Source organism: Sus scrofa, chromosome 8 (genome assembly GCF_054392235.1).
Source record: "Sus scrofa isolate SSC_HxYL_T2T_F1_AM1 chromosome 8, Sscrofa_HxYL_maternal_Yorkshire_Landrace_v2.0, whole genome shotgun sequence".
Taxonomy (NCBI): Eukaryota; Metazoa; Chordata; class Mammalia; order Artiodactyla; family Suidae; genus Sus; species Sus scrofa.
In genome coordinates, this window is record NC_139390.1 from 94241361 (window position 1) to 94264597 (window position 23237).

Sequence of the window (23237 nt, forward strand, 5' to 3'; positions counted from 1 at the left end):
CTGCCAGCCTACACCAGAGCCACAGCAACGTGGGATCCGAGCCATGTCTGCGACCCACACCACAGCTCACGGCAACGCCGGATTGTTAACCCACTGAGCAAGGCCAGGGACCGAACCCGTAACCTCATGGTTCCTGGTTGGATTCGTTAACCACTGTGCCACGACGGGAACTCCTATTCTCTATTTTAATCATTCCTTATTATTACTGATAGTAGCCTTTTGTAATATCCTATTTCCAATATCCTGGGTCGAATTTTACTTGTGTTTGTAATTTATATAAATAAAATCATATACAAACTATTTTTGATGAGAGTGTAATTGTATCCTAAGCAACTAAATTATAGTCTGAGCTGAATTTACTTCTGAGTGATATTTAGTTTTCTGTCATTTCTCAAAGAGTTTTTTTTCAGTCCTGAGGGTTCACTTAGTATTCATTATTCAGAGTTATTTCTCTTTTTGTTATGCCAATTTCTACTCCTTCTTCCAGTCCCAGACCAAATGGTGACTCCTTTCTGAAGTCTTTATAGAACCTCCCCACCCCATCCACCCCAGGGCTGACTTGGGTGCTCCTTTTTTAATGTTTCCAATGTACTTTGTGGTTTCCTATATGGCATTTACATTTTTGTAATTGCCTCTGTGTGTTTCTCCTTACTAGACTCTAAGCTGTTTGAAGACCTAGTCTGACCTCATTTTTGTGTTCTTGGAATAATGCTTTATTTGGTATATAGTAAGTGCTTAATAAATGTCATTGAAAGAACTCATATAGTAAGAGAGAGGAAAGAGGTGATATTATTAAAGGAGAAGAGTTGTCCATGAGGGACAGGTAGTATTTGAATGACCAAAGAAGAGGATGTTCCTGAGAGAAGGGAACCAGCAAAGGGATGGGGCGGAATGAGCATGGTCTGTGTAGTGAACAGCGAAGATATTTGTCTGATTGGAACATTTTTTTTAATGTTTTTTATTTTTTCCATTAGTTGGTTTAGTGTTCTGTCAATTTCTGCTGTTCAGCAAAATGACCCAGTAATGCACACACATATATATATTCTTTTTCTTACATTATCCTCTATCATGTTCCATCGTAAGTGACTAGATATAGTTCCCTATGGGAACGTGTTTGTTTATCCTCATAGTCATCACATCTTTATTGTGTACTTGCTATATGCAAGTCACTGGTTTAGGTGTTATAAACCACATCTGGATACACAGATGTTTAGAACTTGATGCTTTGAGAAAGTGGTAAGAAGTAAGAGAAGCAAGATTTTAGAGAGCTCTGAAGCAAGTCACACTTGTTGATCTTGATGTGGTTGATGGGAGGTGGCAAGTGACTGCCCTACTGGAACCTATTCTTTCCCTTTGTTTTTGTGGGGGAGGTTTGTGTAATGGGGGGTAAGAGCATTGTGAAAATAATAATGAGCCCCTTGGGAAGGCGGTTTCTTTAGAGCTGAGACTTGTAGAACAGCTAGGAGTTGGCCAAATGGGTAATGGGAAGGATGTCAAGACAAGAGGGAGAATATAGAGAACTATATACGACTGTGAAATAAACCAGTAAGATGGTGGGAGTAAAGGAAGATGAGACTAGATAGGTGGGCATGGATTAGATTTGTGATTTCTATACTGAAGCATATCAGAATGAACATTTCCTAACTTTTTCCCATTTTTTAAAGTTTTTTGTAGTAGATTTACAATGTGATAATTTCTGCTATACAACAAAGTGATTCAGTTATACAGGTGCACATGCCCCCCCCTTTTTTTTTTGCTTTTTAGGCCCACACCTGTGGCATATGGAGGTTCCCAGGCTAGGGGTCTAATCATAGCTACAGCTGCCGGCCCACATCACAGCCATAGCAACATGGGATCTGAGGTGTGTGTGCGACCTACACCATAGCTCACGGCAACTTTAACCCACTGAGCAAGGCCAGGGTTTGAACCTGCAATCTCATGGTTACTAGTCAGATTCACTTCTGCTGCACCACAATGGGAACTCCACACACAGCCATTCTATTTCAGTTTCTTTCCCCACATAGATTATCCTAGAATGTAGAATATTGTGTAGAGTTCCCTGTACTATATATAGCAGGTCCCTATTGGCCAGTCATTCCATATACCGCTGTGTGCAAGTGCCAATCCTAAGCTCCCAGCCAATCTCTTCCCCTTCCTCCTGTCCCCTTTGGTAACCATAAGTCTGTGAGTCTATTTCTGTTCTGCAAATAAGTTCATTTGTAAAAGAGACATAGAACCCTCGCTTGTTTCTGCTAAGTCAGTATGCTTGCAAAAAGGTTGAGACGTCATCTTACAAGTGATGTTTAACTATTGAGGAATTTTGAGAGTAACCTAACGTTATTCCATCTTGGATCGCCCTGATACTTTATTTAGATGAATCAGAAGGGAGGGAAGAGTAGAGGCAAAGAGGCAAATTCTGAGACTCTTACAATAATGTAGAGAAATAATAATAAGGACCTCAAGGGCAGAGAATATGAGATTATTGAGAAAGGGTCAAGAGTGAGAGAGTGTGATGGTATTGATGGAGAAAGTTGTAGCAAATGACTTCATCTGTTTTTTAGGCAACTTGTTTGAGCTAAGCGCAATAGGAGAGGTCACACTTTGGGGGAGGTAGCAGAGGAAAAGTTTAGTTTGGGACGTGTCGAACTTCTTCCACACTTTTATTCGTCCCATTTAATGTCTAGTCTAGGTGCTCTGACAGATTTCTCTGTGTTCATTCTTGACTTTTCTCTTTCTTTCACACCCCACATCCATTTGCTATCAAATTTTGTCCATTTTATCTACAAAAATTTCCAGAAGTTGACCACTATTCCAGAACCTACCACTCTGGCCTAACCACTATTGTTTATCATCTAATTATTACTGTAACTTCTAATTGATCTCCCTTCTTCTGCCCTTGACCCCTTGTCCTCAACCCAGCATCTGAATGATGCTTATAATAATCAGGTTATCTCTCTGCATAAAATTCTCCTTCCTGGGGTAAATGAGTCCTTGCAGAGGGCCGCTGTGGCCCCCTTCCCTTACCTGTCATCATCTTCTTCCTCTTACTCACTTTTCTCCAGCCATTTTTGCCTTTTTGGTGATCCTTAAACTATTCAGGTGTATTCCCTCTTAAAGATTTTGAATTTTCTCTTTTCTTGGGCTCCCCTTCCCTGGCCCCAGTCATTGGCACAACTCATTCCTACTTTTGGGTTCTCACTCATACGTCACTTTTGCAGTGAATTCTTCTCTGATCATCCTGTTTCAAATTGCGCTCCTCTTCCTTGTTGCATATTCTCTCCCTTTGGTCATTTGTCTCCTGAACTTTTATCACCATCTATGTGTGCTGTGTATATTTTGTTTATTTTCATCTCTCCCCACTGAAATTTAAGACCCATAAAAACAAGGACTTTCACTTTATTCACTGTTATGCTTCTGGCAACTGAAAACTACTAGTATACAAAGGGTGCTCAATTAATATTTGTTGAATGGTTAAATTAATTAATGGAGTCCTCAGAGTATCCTGGAATAGATGCTTGCAATTTAATTTGGCAAGGAAGTACAGGTAAGAAAGTGTCTAATAGACAAAGTTTAAAATGGTTTAGAATATATATTTTATTTGAGTTCTGTGAAAAATGTCCTTGGTAATTTGATAGGGATTGCATTGAATCTGTAGATTGCCTTAGGTAGTATAGTCATTTTGATAATATTAACTCTTACAATCCACAAGCATGGTATATCTTTCCATCTATTTATGTCATCTTTGATTTCATTCATCAGTGGCTTATAGTTTTCAGAGTACAGGTCTTTTGTCTCTTTAGGTAGGTTTACTCCTAGGTATTTTATTCTTTTGGATGCGATGGTAAACAGGATTGCTTCCCTAATTTCTTGTTCTGCTCTTTCATTGTTAGTGTATAGAAATGCCGTTGATTTCTGTGTATTCATTTTGTATCCTGCGACTTTGCCAAATTCGCAGATGAGCTCTGACAGTTTTCTGGTAGAGTCTTTAGGATTCTCCAGGTATATAGTATGTCATCTGCAAATAGTGATAGTTTTACTTCTTCCTTTCCAATTTGGATTCCTTTAATTTCTTTTACTTCTCTGATTGCTGTGGCTAGGACTTCCAGAACTATTTTGAAGAGTAGTAGCGAGAGCAGACATCCTTGTCTTGTTCCTGATCTCAGTGGGAATTCTTTCAGCTTTTCACCATTAAGAATGATGTTCGCTGTGGGTTTGTCATATACGGCCTTTATCATGTTGAGGTAGGTTCCCTTTATGCCCACTTTCTGAAGGGTTTTTATCAAGAAATGGGCAGAAGATCTAAACAGACAGTTCTCCAAAGAAGACATACAGATGGCCGAGAAACACATGAAAAGATGTTCAGCATCACTCATTATTAGAGAAATGCAAATCAAAATCACTCTGAGGTACCACCGTATACCAGCCAGAATGGCCATCATCAAAAAGTCTACAAACAATAAGTGCTGAAGAGGGTGTAGAGAAAAAGGAACCCTAGTACACTGTTGGTGGGATTGTAAATTGGCGCAACCACTGTGGAGCAGTATGGAGATGCCTCAGAAAAGTAAACACAGAACTACCATTTGATCCAGCCATCCCACTCCTGGGCACCTACCCAGAGAAAACCATGACTTGCAAAGACACATGCACTCTGATGTTCACTGCAGCACTGTTTTCAATAGCCAAGACATGGAAACAACCTAAATGTCCATCAACAGAGGAGTGGATCAAGAAGATGTGGTACATATACACAATGGGATATTACTCAGCCATTAAAAAGAATGAAATACTGGCATTTTTAGCAACATGGATGGACCTAGAAACTATCATGCTAAGTGAAGTCAGCCATACAATGAGACACCAACATCAAATGCTTTCACTGACGTGTGGAATCTGAAAAAAGGATAGACTGAACTTCTTTGCAGAACAGATGCTGATGCACAGACATTGAAAAACTTATGGTCTTTGGAGGAGACAGTTTGGGGGGTGTGGTCATGTGCTTGGGCTGTGGGATGGAAATCCTGTGAAATCAGATTGTTATGATCATTATACAACTACAGATGTGATAAATTCATTTGAGCAATTAAAGCAAGTAAAAAAATAAATAAAATAAAATGGTTTAGAATGGAAGAGAGATTTGAATGAAGCTGTGGCAGTATATGAGAGTGTGAGGGAGTCAGAAGAGGACTAGGGATGGGATTCTGGAAGTACCTACGTGTAGGAGTTGACCAGAGAGTGGCACTGTCCTTAAACTTATCCAAGTGGGAAACTTGCTCTGAGCTTGTGCTTTGGAAATCCTTCAATTACACTCCTCCGGATCTAGGATGAGGATTTTGAGGGAGCAAGGGAACAAGTCCATCTGGTACCCATTTTGAGATCAAGTTAAGAGTATTTTAACCCCAAAATTCCCTACCCAGTGTGGTCCTTTGCAGATCTTTTCCCTGATTCTCACCTCTATTGACTGTACCACATGTATGGGCTTCCCTAGGCCAACTGGCAGCTGTTTGCAGGCATATGGCCAGAGCTGAGACATATTGTCTGGGATGTCTACATGTATGTGTATGAGGCTCCTTATAGTATAAAGTGGAGCCAAAATTGGGATGAGAAAAAGGGGCAGGCTGGGAGTTCCCTGGTGGCCTAGCAGTTAAGGATCTGGCCTTGTCATTGCTGTGTCACAGGTTCAGTCCCCGGCCCAGGTACTTTTGTATGCTGCCAGTGCAGCCAGAAAAAGAAAGAAGAAAAGGGGCATGCTGCAGGGTGAGGTTAGGGTATGGTCTTTCCATCCCCAATAGATGTTGAATCTGAGAATTCTAAATCTGAACTTAGCCCTATAGGTTGTTATAAAAGTATATATGTCAGGATAGGAGGATAGAATAATAACATACTAGCTTGTTGGTTTGGTTTATAACTTTAAACTATTTAGACATATGACATATGGGCTTATATTTGTACTCTTCAAGCTCCTTGAAAACTAGGGGTGGGCCGGCTGCAAGAGGGAATTGAAAAGGAGTGGGAGAGGGAGCTAGAGAGGGAGAAGGTAGGTTTCAAGGAGGGAATGTTCAAGTGTCATATGCTTAAAGATATTAAGTCTTTTGAAGACAGAAAAGTATCCATTGGATTTGATAACCAGACTTTAGTAAAAATTTCATTTGGTGGTGATTGATGCCAAACTTCCATAGAAGGAGTACCTGAGAAATTAGGACGTGGGTGCAAAGTATAAAAGATTTTTTTTTTTTTTGTAGGACTTTATCTGAGAAAGAGGAAACTAGAGCAGTAGCTGGAGGACTATGCAGTGTCATGGAGGAGTCATGTTTAAGACGAGAGACTTGTAAATGTTTATATTTTGAGGGAATGGACCCAATGTTAAGTAAGAGAAAGTTAAGGGAAAAGAGGGAATAATTGGTGCAACAAGGCCTAAGATCCAGTGCATAGGTCAGTAGATTAGTTTTAGAAAGGAAGAGTGCTATTTGAGGAGGCTTGGGGTGTTTCAATTTGTCTGGATGCTAGGTTTGGAGGGTGAGAGAGCAGCAAAGTGAACAGCAGAAAAATTAATAGTAGTAATTTAAAGTTGATTTTATACTTTTGGAGATCTGGGGTATTATACCTGCCACCACTTGTTAAAATCCTGTTGGCTAATTGAAATAGAGCACGAAATATGGTGTATAGGATATATGTGTTGAAATCTATCCTTGGTCGTTTGTGGTGACTTAAAGTTTTAAGTTTGAAAAAAAACCCTTCAGATTCTTTAGTAGCCTGGAAATAATTTCTTTTAAAAATTATTATTATCATTATTATTTTGTCTTTTTAGGGCCATACTGTGGCATATGGAGATTCCCAGGCTAGGGGTTGAATTGAAGCTGTAGTCGCTAGCCTATGCCACAGCCACAGCAATGCCAGGTCTGAGCTGCGTCTGCAACCTACACCACAGCTTATGACAGTGTCAGATCTTTAACCCACTGAGAGAGGCCCGGGATTGAAGCTCTGTCCTCATGTATACTAGTCAGATTTGTTTCCACTGGACCACAACGGGAACTCCAAAATTATCTTTATATTTATTTATTTATTTTTTTTTAAGGCTGTACCTGCAGCATATGGAAGTTCCGGGGGCCAGGCAAGGGTTGAACATAAGCCACAGCTATGACCTGCGCTGCAGTGTGGCAGTGCCAGATCCTTTAACACACTGCCCTGGGCCAGGATCAAACCCTCACCTCCCCAGAGACCTGAGCCACTGAAGTTGGATCCTTAACCCACTGCACCACAGCGGGAACTCCAGGAATAATTTCTTTAATGTGTTCGTTACAAAATGTGTCATCAGGCTTTGGAGATGGTTTCTTTTAATTGTAATAAGTAATACTGTATGAATTATACCTACTTTGGGCAAAATATTTTTAGTAGAATTATATTAATACTCTCTTTTCCCCCCACTAGTAGTTCCAGAGAACTGCTGGTTTATATTTTAGCTCTTGCCAAGTTGTGAAAATAGTGAAGGATGATTAGACTACTAAACCTTCAAATTGTAAGTAAAATTTATTTCTGCTGTTACTATCTGTGATTAGAAAACAAATTGAAAATAGTTGTTACTTTATAATATTGTAGTACTTTATAGTAGTGTGATAAGATTGTGGATTTTTATTAATTTTTTTTAAGATAACAAATAGTTCCTCTCTCATTTTCTGTTGATAAGATCAAAAAGGAGACTAATAGTACTGAATGAGTCTTAGGGAGGTGGAATTTATGCTTTTTTTTTCAGATATTTCTTTTTATTGTAGAAGTTTATGGAAATTATTATTTTATTTATATATCTGTATGGTACTCATGTTCAAACTTAATAGAGGACACAATATTAATGGATTGATTAATTAGAAATGTTTATTCTTTTCTCTTTAAATGTGCTTAATTTTTTTTTTTTTTTTTGGTCTTTTGCCTTTTCTAGGGCCACTCCCACAGCATATGGAGGTTCCCAGGCTAGGGGTCCAATCGGAGCTGCAGCCACTGGCCTATGCCAGAGCCACAGCAACAAGGGATCCGAGCCATGTCTGCAACCTACACCACAGCTCCTGGCAACGCCAGATCCTTATTAACCCACTGAGCAAGGGCAGGGATCGAACCTGCAACCTCATGGTTCCTAGTTGGATTCGCTAACCACTTAGCCACGACGGGAACTCCATAAATGTGCTTAATTTTTTGCATTCTTTAATTTCACTGTGAAAAAATCCTGTTAGAAGTGAGTCTGTAATTTCTCTGAAATATTCAACATTAACAAAATCAAATAAGATGTAGCTTTTTAGGAATAATACAAATAAATAAATCTAGATGATGTACATATTGACATTCATCTCTACCAGGGAAAAAAGCTTGAATTAATGTTACCTGGAACCATTTGCTATATTGTATTTTGAACTAAAAAAAATAAAATCGAGGAAAGAATGATAATATATAGTAAAGGCATTCCAAGTCATTTCACTATTTTCAAACTACTCTTTTAATTTGTTAGATAGGTGAATAATTTTAAAAGTTGTCTCGGCCCAGTGCATAGCATTTTTTTTTTTTAATGATAGGAATTTTCACCAAAATATTTCAGGAATAATAGTATGTATTAATAAGAGGAGGAAGTTATAACATTTTATCTCTTAGACAGTAAATATCATAAGGTCATAACATGCAATAAGTTGGTAAGAACTTAACTTCAAATTGTTACTGAACTTGACAGCTCTAAGCAGAATGCTCATTACTGCCCTCTTCTGATACAAGGCTGTATAACTATCTCCTTTTTCACAGTTTACAAAAATGTTAAAAATTAGATTGCAGAATAGGTTTTGCTTTAAATCTTTCTTGTATATTTTTAATAACTTCAAATTCTTCCTCTTTTTAGGCTCTCTGGTTAATCATCTTTAGAAGACTGGATTTCTGGACATCTACTCTACTCCATCTCTATTGACTTTTAAAACATGATAACACAAACCTATAACACTGGCAGTCATCCATGAACCTTTAATTACGTTGATTAATAGCATTTGAAGCTTCCTCAGGGAATAAACAATGACATCAGCAGTGGTTGACAGTGGAGGTTCTATTTTGGAGCTTTCCAGCAATGGAGTAGAAAATCAAGAGGTTAGGCATCCAATGTATTACATTTTTGTTTTGTTTATAGAAATTAATGCATGAACTAATGAATTTAATGGGAAATAGGTAATTGAGAGTAGGAATGTACAATGCATGAAACTACATGTGTGTCATGTGTCCTCATATAATTAGGAAATAGAAGGTTGTGGAAGGTACTGTTGGGCTTGAGTTGCCTGAGTTGTTGGAACATGTGTATATTGGAATGACCTGGGAGGGAAAAACTGAAAGAACAGTAGTGTTAGTTGAGAAAGTAGATTTAGTTTCCTGATAAAATCCATTGTTTTGTCTTTTAGAGTATATAGGTATATACCATATATCAAATTAGATGCATCTTAATTTAGAATTTTGTATCTCTTTAGTTATTGTCTTTGTTTTTTGACTATTACATCTAATTCAATGTGGGAATCCCATCATATTTTAATCATATATTATTTGTACTTAAGAATTTAGATAATTTGTAAATTAGAAAAGAAATTAAGTTTTTGAAATTTTATACTTGGAGAATTTTGCATCATTAGCATATTTGGTTATTATTATTCTTAACATTAAAGAATAAGAGATAGGAGTAGAAAAATAACAGTACCGGAAATATATGGACTTTAGAGCCTGGCTTCTGTCCCCACCATTCAGTAAAGGCTGAATATTGGGAGGTATCTAAATTAAAATGAAGTAATGCTGTCTCAATAATAGACAAATATTTGCTCAGAGATTAGATGGGAACTGGAATGGGAAAATGGAAAATTTACTGTATTTGAAAACTCTGTTTTCTGTATTCTGTGATATATACTGCTGTTACTGGTACTTAGTACCAGCACAGTGGTCCTAGTGACATGACTGAGAAACAGGATGTCATGCTGTTTGTTCTGAAGTCTGTGTTCTTTTTCTTGCTTGCTTGGTGTCTCCTCAGTCTTCCTAAATAGCTTTGGGCAAAGTTGGTGGGAAGGGGATAAAGTGAAGGTACTGCTTTTCTTTTGTTTTCAGTGGACTTGGTCACTGAAATGTTCCTGTTATATTTGAATCTAAAACTTGTTCAAAGTCCATTGGGAGCTGCAGTAAAGAACATGTTTTATTCTCATGATCAGTTTCTACTTCTTTCTTAAAGATTCACTTTCTGTATGATCACTTCCTGGTATGACTCACCAAAGAAAGGAGGGACTCAGGGGACTTTTATCTCCTCCTATATCACCCAGACCAGTGATTGCTCTTTCAAGTGCTTTCTCATTGTCCCATAGTCTTACTCTGTTGGTATTTAATTCTGTGGGGGAGCTGCTAAGAACAATAGGCAGAATATGTTTATTTACCGTGTGCTGATGAGTACTTCTATTATGGGGAAATGAGTATAATTTGCTTCTGGAAGACTCTATGTTTTCCTTCATTTACAGTGGAACCCCAGGTATTCATGGCTTGAAGAATGATTATTATGGAAGAGAGAATTTGATAAATGAAATAATTTTACCAAGGCATTATTGACTAATGATTTATATGATAACCTTATAAATGATATATGATAACCTTATAAAATGCCTGTGTTCACAGGCATTTTAGGTAGTGTGGCACTAGAAAGGAAGAAACTATTCTTGGGGGCTTTGTTCTTCAAATTATGTTGTGTGGGTGCCACTTACTTTTACTCATTTGTTTTTTCAACAGATAATTAGTTGACCACTTACTTTGTGTCAAGTAGTCTAGCCATTGGGGATAAAATATTTCAGAATGGCTGTGAGGAATAAATCAGGACTGAAGATAGATGGGGAGTTGGTAGGGCTATTTAGGGTAGACAGGGAAGGCTTCTCTGAAGAGATGGCCTTTTAGTTTAGACATATATAAAGTAAGAAATTGGGCTGTATAAACACTTGGGGAAAACAATTCCTGGCATAAAGAAAGACACTAGTATCTGAAATACCACCTAATTTTACCAAGGGAATTTTGGGGATGGTGGTATTTGAAAGTTAAAATTTTGTCTTATAAGCAGCTATTCAGGAATGTATATATAATATATAATCTGTACTAGCTCCATTCTAAAATGTAGAGTAGGGTAGGAGAAAAAGACCTGTCAAGATTTTATTGCCATAGCTCCAAAATCTGAAGAATAAGTGTTTAAAAAAGTGGTGGGCATTTGGAGAGTTATTAGTGATTTTTAGACTTTATTTTTTGTGATTTTATTCCATATTATAAAAGTAATACATTTTATAAAATTAGAATAACTCTATTTGACGAAGATACCAAAAAAGTAAACTACAATCTTGCTAATGAGTATAGATTAAAAAGTCAAAAACAAAATAGTAATGTTTATAAAATACAGTCATATGTTAAAAGTTTCAATTACCAAATAGGATTTAGATATACAAGGATAATTCAATTTTAAGAAAACCATTAAAAGACAACTTACAGAATGGGAGAAAATAGTTTCTAACGATGCTACTGGCAAGGGCTTAATCTCTAATAAAATATACAAACAACTTATACAACTCAACAGCAAAAAAAGCAAACAACCCAATGGCAAAATGGAAAAAAGACCTGAATAGACATTTCTCCAAGAATGACATACAGATGGCCAACAAGCGCATGAAAAAATTCTCAAGAGCACTGATTATTAGAGCAATGCAAATCAAAACTACTATGAGGTACCACCTCATACCAGTCAGAATGGCCATCACTAATAAGTCCACAAACAACAAATGCTAGAGAGGGTCTAGAGAAAACAGAACCCTCCCGCACTGTTGGTGGGAGTGTAAATTGGTACCATCACTGTGGAAAACAGTTTGGAGGTAACTTAGAAAACTATATGTAGAACTACCATATGACCCACCAATCCCACTCTTGAGCATATAACTGGGCAAAACTTTCCTTGAAAATGATCCATGTACCTGCTTGTTCATGGCAGCTCTGTTCACAATAGCCAAGACATAGAAACAACCTAAATATCCATAGACAGATGATTGGATTAAGAAGATGTGGTGTATATATATACAATGGAATACTACTTAGCCATAAAAAAGAACAAAATAATGCCATTTGCAGCAACATGGATGGAACTAGAGACTCTCATACTGAGTGAAGTAAGTCAGAAAGAGAAAGACAAATATCATATGATATCACTTATATCTAGAATCCAATATATGGCACAAATGAACCTTTCCACAGAAAAGAAAACCATGGACATGGAGAACAGAGTTGTGGTTGCCGAGGGGGAGGGAGTGGAGTGGATTGGGAATTTGGGGTTAATAGATAACAAACTATTGCCTTTGGAATGGATTAGCAATGAGATCCTGCTATATAGCACTAGGAACTATATCTGGCCACTTATGATGGCTCATGATAATGTGAGAAAAAAGAATGTATACATATGTGTGTGACTGGGTCACCTTGCTGTCCAGTAGAAAATTGACAGAACACTAAACCAGCTATAATGGAAAAAATAAAAATCATTATTAAAAAAAACCCCATTAATGTAATATCTATCCCTGCTAATATGGCAGGATATGTTATTAGGGATAAAATAATTGATGAAATATGATATTATGAAATTCAGTATTAATCTTTTTTTTTTTTTTTTGCTTTTTAGGGCCACAGCTGTGGCCTATGGAGGTTCCCAGGCTAGGGATCAAATTGGAGCTGTAGCCGCTAGCCTACACCACAGCCACAGCAATGTCAGATCCAAGCCATGTCTGTGACCTATACCACAGCTAACATTGACACCAGATCCTTAACCCCCTGAGTGAGGCCGGGGATCGAACCTGCAACCTCATGGTTCCTAGTTGGATTCTAACCACTGCGCCATGACGGGAACTCCTAGATGTATTTTTCTTTAACATTATAAAATAGTAACTGTTGCAGATCAAGAGCTAGAATCCTCTTTAATGATCGAGTACTGCAGTACGTAGAGAGAAAGTATGGGCACTACCATAACTATTATTTGATATTTTCCTGTAATCTGACCACATAATGAAAATATATATATATATATATATATATATATATATATATATATATATAAAAGACACCAAATTATTATTTGCAGATAATATGATTCGCCACCTGGGAAAACCAAAGAGAATCCATGAAAAAGCATTAGAACTAATAAGAGTTCTGGTTATTTGGTGGGTATGAAATTAACATTAAGAATATCTAGCTTTCTTTTGTAAGGTCTGTAATTAGAGAATATCATGGAAAATAATACGGCTTGTAGAAAATTAACAAAAAAATGTAAAATGTTGGAGTTCCTGCTATTGCACAGTGAGCTAAGAATCTGACTGCAGTGGCTCCAGTCTCTGTGGAAGCGTTGGTTTGATCCCAGGCCCAGTGCAGTGTGTAACAGGATCTGGCTTTGCCACAGCTCTAGTGTAAGTGAAGCTGTGGCTCAGATTCAGTCCCTGGCCTGGGAACTTCTATATGCTGTGGATATGACCATAAATAATGTAGGTGTTTCTCTTGTGGCTCAGCAGTAACAAACCTGACCAGTATCCATGAGGATCAGAATCCATCAATTCTTGGCCTTGATCAGTGGGTTAAGGATCCAACAGTGCTGTGAGCTGTGGTGTAGGTCGTAGACATGGCTTGGATCCTGTGTTGCTGTGGTGGTGGCAGGCCTCAGCTGTAGCTCCGATTCAACCCCTGGCCTGGGAACTTCCATATGCCGCAGGTGTGGCTGTTTAAAAAACAAAAAACAGACAGTTCCTAAATGATAAAAGGACCATCTTGTGAAGAAGACTTAACAACCCTAAATGTGTATTTGGTCAATATTAGAGCTTGAATTATGTAAATCATAAACTGACAGAACTGAAAGAAGGAATAGATAAATCCACAAGTTTGCAGCATTCCTCTCTCAGTAATTGATAGGTCAATTAGAAAATCAATGAAGATTTGAAAACTTGGGATAACTTCATCAACTCACCTCACCTAATGGACATTTATGGAACACTATGCCTGATAGTATCAGATTGCATAATTCATTTCATAATTGCATAATTGCATAATTCGTTGCACATGGACAGTGAGCCAAACAGATCATATTCTGGGCTACACATCTCAGTAATTAAAAAAAAAAATTTTTTTTTTTTTTTTGGTCTTTTTAGTGCCACTCCTGCGGCCCACGGAGATTTCCAGGCTAGGGGTCTAATTGGAGCTGCTGCTGCTGGCCTAAGCCAGAGCCACAGCAATGCCAGATCTGAGCTGGGTCTTCGACCTACACCACAGCTCAGGGCAACACTGGATCCGTAATACACTGAGCGAGGCCAGGGATCAAACCTGCAACCTCATGGTTCCTAGTTGGATTCATTTCTGCTGCACCATGACGAGAACTCCCTAAAAAACTTTTAAAAGGATTGAAATCATATATTAAGTTGTGAAGTCAAAGCAGAATTATATCAGAAGTTAAAAACAAAAATGCAAAATTTTGAATATTTGCATATTAAACAGCTCACTTTTTTATAACCCATGGATTAAAGAATAAATCACAAAAGAAATTAGAAAATATTCAAACCAAATAAAAATAAATATCAAATTCGAAATGAAAATATATCAAATTAGAGGGATAGAGCTAAAGCAGTGTTTAGAAATTATAGCTTCAAATATTTATATTAGATAAGGAAAATCAATCTTAAGGTTTTACCTCAAGCTAGAATATGAAGATTAAATCAAACCCAAAGTAAGAAGGAATGGAATAATAAAAATAAGGAGTTCCCAGGTGGCTCAGTGGGTTAATGATCTGATGTCACTGCAGTAGCTTAGGTCACTGCTCTGGTGCAGGTTAGATCCCTGGCCCAGGAACTTCTGCTTGCTGTAGGGGCAGCCAAAAAAAAAAAAAAAAAAAAAAAAAAAACACACCCCAACATCAATGAAGTAGAAAGTGAACAATACATAAATTAAAGCAGAAGTTCATCCTTTGAGGAGTCCCCGTTGTGGCTCAGCAGTAACAAACCCAACTAGTATCCATGAGGGCACAGGTTGGATCCCTGTCCTCTAAGGATTTGGTGTTGCTGTGAGCTGTGGTGTAGGTTGCAGACACGGTTTGGATCTTTTATTGCTCTGGCTGTGGTGTAGGCTGGCAGTTGTAGCTCTGATTCGGCCCCTGGCCTGGGAATTTTCATATGCTGCAGGTGTGGCCCTGAAAAGCCAAAAAAAAAAAAAAAAAGAAAAAAAAAAAGTTCAACCTTTGAAAGATCAATAACATTAATAAAAATCTCTAAGTAGACTGCAGAAGAAAACAGAAGGAAATAATTACTAATATCAGGAATGAAAGATACTATGGATACTAAGTATTATGAACAACTTTATGATACCAGTAAGTTTGACAGCTCAGATGAAATGAATGAATTCCTTGAAAGTCATTTCAAAAGGAATATGACAAGGCTGAATAACCCTCTATGTTTTAAATAAGTTGTAATTTTAGTCAGAAACTTTCCTGCAAAGAAAATTACAGAGCTAAATGGCTTTCTTGATCTGCCAAGTGTTTAGGAAAGAAATAATACCAATTCTACACAACTCTAACATGACTCTAGAAAATGCTCAAGGCAGCATTTTCTAACTCATGAGGTTAGCATTACCCTGATACCAAGACCAGACAGATTTAATAGGAAAATTACAAAGCAGTATTCTTCATGAACATAGAAACATTCTTGATGAAATACTGGCAGTCAGTTGATTCAGCAACATATAAAAGGGATCCTGGAAGTTCCAGTTGTGGTTCAGAGGTAACAAGCCCGACTACTATCCATGAGGATGAGGGTTCAATCCCTGGCCTCACTTAGTGGGTTAAAGGATCCAGCATTGCTGTGAGCTGTGACGTAGGTTGCAGACACAGCTTGGATCCACGTTTCTGTAGCTCTGGCAAAGGCCGGCAGCTGTAGCTCCGATTCAGCCCCTAGCCTGGGAACCTCCATATACTGCAGGTGCAGCCCTGAAAAAAAAAAAAAAAAAAAAAAAAAAAAGGATCCTGTGTCTCAAATGGAGTTTATCCCAGGGAGGTAGATTTAATCTATGTTAAGTCACCATATCAACAAAGAAAAGGGAAAAGTCATATGATCATATCAGTAACCACAGAAAACCCATTTTCCAAAATTCAATACCTATAATGCAGATTCCCTAAACTAATAATAAAGAGCAATTTTCTCAACCTGATAAGTGTATCTATGAAAAACCCACAGCCAGCATCATGCTTAATGGAGAAAGACTGGATGAGTGTTGTCCCTTTAAGGTTGATAGCAAGGCAAGAATGTCTGCTCTGACCACTTCTAGTCTACATTGTACTAACAGCATTGCTACAGAGCAAGAAAAATAAGACTTAGAGGTTGGAAAAGAAGAAATAAATCTCTTATTTTATCGGCCATGCCTAGGGCATGTAGAAGTTCTAAGGCCAGAGATTTAACCTGTGCTACAGCAGTGAGGGGACCTGATTCTTGACCTGCTGAGCCATGAGGGAGTGCCTGTCTTTATTTCTAAATAATACAATAATGTACATAGAAATTCCTAAGAAATCCACACAACTATTGGAAATAATTAATGTAGAATAGGGGAATATGTCATATCAATTTTATCTATATAGTCTGGAAAAATGCAATTTGAAATGGGTTAAGGATCTGGCGTTGTCACTGCAGCAGCTCCAGGGGGCTGGTGTGGCATGGGTTCAATCCCTGGCCAGGAAACTTCCGCATGCCACTGGTATGGCAAAAAAAATCTGATTATAAAATTAAGTGTTAAAACTAGACTGTAGACATATCACTTATATGTGGAATCTAATAAAAATATACCAAAAACCATGAACTATAGAAATTTCTAGAAGAAAACATAAGGAGCAAGTTTTTTCAACCTCTAAATATGCAGTAATTTCTTAGATTGAACACCAAAAATAAGAACCTTGAAAGAAGAAAATGATAAATTGAGCTTAATTTAAATGAAAAGCATCTTCCTCTTAAAAAAGTCCCTGGAGTTCCCGTCGTGGCTCCGTGGTTAACGAATATGACTAGGAACCATGAGGTTGCGGGTTTGATCCCTGTCGTTGCTCAGTGGGTTAAGGATCCGGCGTTGCCATGAGCTGTGGTGTAGGTTGCAGACAAGGCTCAGATCCCGCTTTGCTGTGGCTCTGGCATAGGCTGGGGACTACAGCTCTGATTGGACCCCTAGCCTGGGAACCTCCATATGCCATGCAGGAGCGGCCCAAGACATGGCAAAAAGACAAAAAAAAAAAAAAAAAGTCCCATTAAGAAAATGGAAACCCAAAGATTGGAAAAATTATTTACAATACCATGTACCTATATTTAGAATATTTTAAAGGACTTATATTAAGGTTACATATAATAAATTGGAGATAATCCATTAAGATGGGAAAAAGATTTGAACAGATAATTATATGAATGGCCAATAATCACATTTAAAAATGTGCAGTGTTATTAGCTATCAGGGAAATGTGAAGTGAAAACACAAGAGATACTATTAACATACTTGTATAGAATGATGAAAATTCCAGAGTGATTGCCTATTTAGAGATGTAGAGCAGCAACTGAAACTCTCATAGATTGCTGATGGGAATGTAAAACAGTATAACATACACCTTGGAAAATAATTTTATAGTCTTTTAAAAATTAAGAGTAAAGTCACCAAATGATCTGGTAATCTGATTTGTAGGTTAAAATATAAAGGAAGGGAGGGAGATAGTAGGACATTAATAGGAGCATTACAGCCATATGAAGACAGGTCTATCAAGACAATGGAAGTCTTAGCAATAAAAAGAAATGATCTACTTATACATGCAGTGACATGTATAAGTATTAACATTGGAGTTCCCGTCGTGGCGCAGTGGTTAACGAATCCGACTAGGAACCATGAGGTTTCGGGTTCGGTCCCTGCCCTTGCTCAGTGGGTTAACGATCCGGCGTTGCCGTGAGCTGTGGTGTAGGTTGCAGACGCGGCTCGGATCCCGCGTTGCTGTGGCTCTGGCGTAGGCTGGTGGCTACAGCTCCGATTAGACCCCTAGCCTGGGAACCTCCATATGCCGCAGAAGCGGCCCAAAGAAATAGCAAAAAGACCAAAAAAAAAAAAAAAATAAGTATTAACATTATGCTAATTTAAAGAACTCAAATACAGGAGTACAAAAACTGTTGGTTCCATTATATGAAAAGGCAAATGTATAGAATAGAAAGATTGGTGGTTGCCCATGGGTGGGTGGGGGAGTAGGTGGTGGTGTGGTGGTGATTGTGAAGGTTTAACTGATACAGGGGTTGCAAGGGAACTTTATGGGGTAATGGAAGTATTCTATTTCTTGAGTGTGATGGTATTTACAGGGATGTTTACATTTGTGGAAATCCATAAACTATACATTTAAAATGGGTGTGTTTTATTTATATAAATATACTAGGTAAAGTTGAATAAAAATAAGATTTATTTGTTGAGATAGATTATCCTGCAAGTTTTTTGTTTTTCATTTTCTGCTGCTGCATTGGCATGTGGAATTCCTGGGCCAGGGATCATATCTGAGCTGCAGTCAAGACCTAGGCTGCAGTTGTGTCAGCGCTGGATCCCCAACCTGCTGTGCTGGGCTGGGGAATCAAACCCACATCCCAGTGCTCCCAGGACGCCCCTGATCCTGTTGTGCCACTGCGGGAACTCCTGTCCTGCAAATTTTATATTATGCCAATGATCTTTCTTTTTAAATTACCCCTGTAGACCTGAAGGTTTTTTTGTCATTGTAATTATTACTACTATTATTATTATTACTACTATTATTATTATTACTACTATTATTATTATTATTGGCTGTGCCCAGGGCATGTGGAAGTTGTTGGGCCAGGGATTGAACCAGTGCTAAAGCAGCGACCCAAGCCATAGCAGTGACAGTGCCAGGTCCTTAACCCATTGTACCACCAGGGTACTCCTATCATTGTTTTGTTTTTTTGTTTTTTGTTTTTTTTTGTCTTTTTGCTATTTCTTGGGCCGCTCCCGCGGCATATGGAGGTTCCCAGGCTAGGGGTCCAATTGGAGCCGTAGCCACCAGCTTATGCCAGAGCCACAGCAACGCGGGATCTGAGCCACATCTGCAACCTACACCACAGCTCATGGCAATGCCGGATTGTTAACCCACTGAGCAAGGGCAGGGACCGAACCCGCAACCTCATGGTTCCTAGTCGGATTCGTTAACCACTGCGCCACGACGGGAACTCCCTATTTTTTTTAATTAAGAAAAGGTATTTTGATTTTTCTTCTTAGTTATACTGGATTATTGCAAAAAACAATAAACTCAGACATACTTTTATTTGCTCAGCTCTCTTATTAGGTTATTTGTAGTTTGAGAGATATTTTTCAGATTTTTAAAATGCATTTGTAAAATAAATATGTATTTAAATAGAATTATACAATAGTACTGTTCTGTTACTCATTCCCCCCCCCAACTTATTTGTATCCTGGATACTTTTCCATGATGATACATATGTATCTGTTTAACTGTTTAATTGATGCTGGACAGTCTATCAGTATGTAGATAAACAGTAGTTATTTAATCCATTTCTGATGGATGTTTTTTTTCTTTTTTTTGCCTTATGAACATGTTGGTTAGGGGACTTGTCTTAAAGCTGTGTTTGCTTAGCAAGCACACTGTTTTTATTTTATTTGAAATGGTTTCTGGGGGTAAATGCTTTGGAGAGGTTAGTCCCCCAGAGCCTGCCAGACTGTATGTTTCATTTTTGATAAGGCTTTGAACGTGACCTTACTCTACCACAGAAGAAAAAATGTGAAATAAATGTATGTATTTTTTTTTTAATATACTCCCAAATTCCATGTCTTTCAATGTATTTCTAACATTTAGTGATAATCACTGCCCTCAGTCATTTTATGTATATTTGTCTTTGGAAATGTTGGATACTCAGTGACTTGAGTGTGTTATAAATGTACTTCATAGGTGAACAGTGCAGTGTTGTACTTGCCCTGCCTCTTTAAGAATTTCTCTACTTGAATGGAAGTTTCTGAGTACTTTAAATTAGTGCTTGTGGTAGGATTGCCGTAAAAATAAAGGCTGTCCAGTTAAATTTAAATTTCAGGTTTACAAATAACTTTTTACTTTAGGTATATACCAAATATTGCATGGAGCATCCTTACACTTACTGGTTTATTTGAAATTCAAATTTAACTGGATAAGTTGTGTTTTTATTTGCTAAGTCTGACAACCTTAGCCTGTAGAGAAATATGTAGGTTGTGCCAAGATCCGCTGAATCTAAATTTCATGCATTTTAATTATTGCATATTTTGGTGACTTGAGCAAGAATGTGGTGATCATAAATAAAATAACCTGGAATTTCCGTAGTGGTGCAGCGGAAACGAATCTGACTAGGAACCATGAGGTTTTGGGTTTGATGCCTGGCCTCTCTCAGTGGTTTGGGATCCTGCGTTGCCGTGAGCTGTGGTGTAGGTCGCAGACGCGGCTCGGATCTGGCATTGCTGTGGCTCTGGCGTAGGTCGGCAGCTAGCCTGGGAACCTCCATGTGCTGCGGGTGTGGCCCTAAAAAGGACAAAAAGACAATAAATAAATAAATAAAATAACCTAGTGGATGTGTAAGTTTCTACTATGTTATCATAAAACAAAGACTCTCCACTCTCTTCTTTTCCATCCTCCTTCTTCAATAAAAATTGCTAATTTCTCTACACAGTTCAGAGAATTATCTGCATATCTATATGCAGTTGTCGCTGGCTCCTGCTGTTTGACAGAAAAAAGCTAAGAAGTTACTCACCCTCATATATTAGCAAATGTCAAATTTATGAATACATGTTGAAATTTATTGAGCTTTATCATTTAAAAAATTTGTATAAGGAATGACAACTTTTATATATTTATTTATTTTCTTCTGTGGTCACACCATTGGCATATGGAAATTCCTGGGCCAGGGATCTAATCCGAGCTGGAGCTGCAGTGTCAGAGACCTATGTCACAATGTAAGCAATGCCAAATCTTTAACCCACTGCACTGGGCCAGGATCTAACTGGTGTCTCCCAGAGACAATGCTGGATCCTTAACCCACTGCACCACGGCAGGAACTCCTATCATTCTTTGAACCAAGCTACAAATACTTAAATGCCAGTTTAGTTTATATGAAGTACATGTTCTTGAGGAGGATATGAAAATTGACTTGATATAAAAATGGACTCTTGTTCTCAATCATTTTACTATCTTGTCAAGGAGTTGGATATGAAAACTGGTTATTATAATACAGGATAGTGCATAGTGGTAATAATAGGCAAACAATTTGTTCTAGCAGTACTTGGTATGGAAAAATTGATTCCAAATAGGGGATTACAGAAGACTCCCTGGATCTGTGCCATGAATGTATGAAAAGGAATTGTACAGGTAATGGAAGGTAGTTTCAGGCTGCAGAATGAGCGTGAGCAAAAAAAATCATGGATGCTTTCACTTTTGGGAATTAGGAACAAAGCAAGTAATCAAACAGCTGTGTGAAGTAATGAAGGAAATAAGGCTATGAAGGTGATATATTAGTTTATTGGTGCTGCCGTAACAAAGTACCATCAACTGAATGGCTTAAAGAGAAGATAGTAACTTCTGTTTGAAAGTAAAGTTTTGAAATCAAGGTTTGACAGAGTTAGTTCTTTTTGAGGGCCATGAGGGAGAATCTCTTCTATGCCTCTCTCCAGCTTTTGGAAGCTTCATGTGTTCTTTGGCATACATGTACATGATTTTTCTCCTTGTGTCTTTAAATTGTCTTCCCCTCTGTATGTATCTCTCTGTGTCCAAATCCCCTCCCCTTTTTTTCTCTTTACAGCTGCACCTGTAGCATATGAAAGTTCCTGGACTAGGTGTTGAGTCAGAGCAGCAGCCACAGGTCACAGCCACAGCAACAATGGATTTTGAGCTGCATTTGCAACCTCTGCATTTGCGGCAGCTCAAGACAACGCCTGATCCTTAACCCACTGAGTGAGGCCAAGCACTGAACAGGCATCCTCACAGACACCATATCAGGTTCTTAACTTGCTGAGCCAAAGCAGGAACTCTTGGGTTGTTTTTTTTCATTGTTGAGTTGTATGAGTTGTTTGTATATTTGGAGATTAAGCCCTTGTTGGTTACATTGTTGGCAACTCTTTTCTCTCATTCCGTAGGTTGTCTTTTTATTTTTATTTTTTTTAATGGTTTCCTTTGCTGTGCAGAAGCTTGTAAGTTTGATTAGGTCCCATTTGTTATTCTTGTTTTTATTTCTGTTGCTTTGAGAGACTGACCTAAGAAAGCATTTGTACAGTTCATGTCCGAGAATGTTTTGCCTATGTTCTTTTCCAGGAGTTTTATGGTGTCATATCTTATGTTTAATCCATTTTGAGTTTTGTTTTTGTGCATGGTGTGAAGGTGTGTTCTAGTTTCATTGATTTATATGCAGCTATCCAGTTTTCACAGCACCACTTGCTCTAAGAGACTGTCTTTTTTCCCATTTTATATTCTTGCCTCCTTTGTCAAAGATTAATTGACCCTAGATGTCTGGGTTTATTTCTGAGCTCTATTCTGTTCCATTGATCCGTATATCTGTTTTTGTACCAGTACCACACTGTTTTGATTATTGTAGCTTTGTAATATTGTCTGAGATCTGGGAGAGACACACCAGATCCCCAACCCACTGAGTGAAGTCAGGAATCGAACCCACGTCCTCATGGATCCTAGTTGGGTTCGTTACCACTGAGCCATGATGGGAACTCCCTGGACTTTTTTTTTTTTTTTTGCTTTTCAGGGCCACACCTGTGCCATATAGAGGTTCCCAAGTTCCCAAGCTAGGGGTCTAACCAGCCACAGCCATAGCAACACGGGACCCAAGCCAAGTCTGCAACCTACACCACAGTTCAAGGCAGTGCCATATCCTTAACCCGCGGAGCGAGGCCAAGGATCAAACCCTCAACCTCATGACTCCTAGTCAGATTGGTTTCTACTGCACCACAATGGGAACTCCATCCCTGAAATTTTTTTAATTAAAAAAATTTTTTTGCTTTTTTTTTTAATAGATAGAGGCAAAGAACCATAGAAATATTAAAACAAGATAAAACCTGACTAAGATATGAGAGAGAAGAGTTGGGTCCAGGATCCTAGTTGATGGGGAAAAGAATATAGATAGAGGAATTGGCCCTGTAGAGAATTCTAGTCCTCA

At 38.1% G+C, this 23237-nt stretch overlaps 1 protein-coding gene across 24 annotated transcripts in view; it reads left to right on the top strand.

The window, feature by feature from the left end:
- Positions 1-23237, top strand: part of ELF2 (E74 like ETS transcription factor 2) — a 104422-nt gene that overhangs the window by 17382 nt on the left and 63803 nt on the right. For 14 of the 24 annotated variants that reach the window (XM_021101562.2, XM_021101571.2, XM_084972861.1 and 11 more), the window contains 2 exons: positions 7426-7513; positions 8870-9108. The exons of 4 other annotated variants lie outside the window; for them this stretch is intronic. In XM_021101562.2, coding sequence (XP_020957221.1) covers positions 9037-9108 — 72 coding nt within the window. In that variant the 5' untranslated portion in view covers positions 7426-7513; positions 8870-9036. The remainder of the gene's footprint in view (positions 1-7425; positions 7514-8869; positions 9109-23237) is intronic. 6 more of the 24 variants (XM_084972852.1, XM_021101567.2, XM_084972854.1 and 3 more) reach the window with 1 other exon arrangement.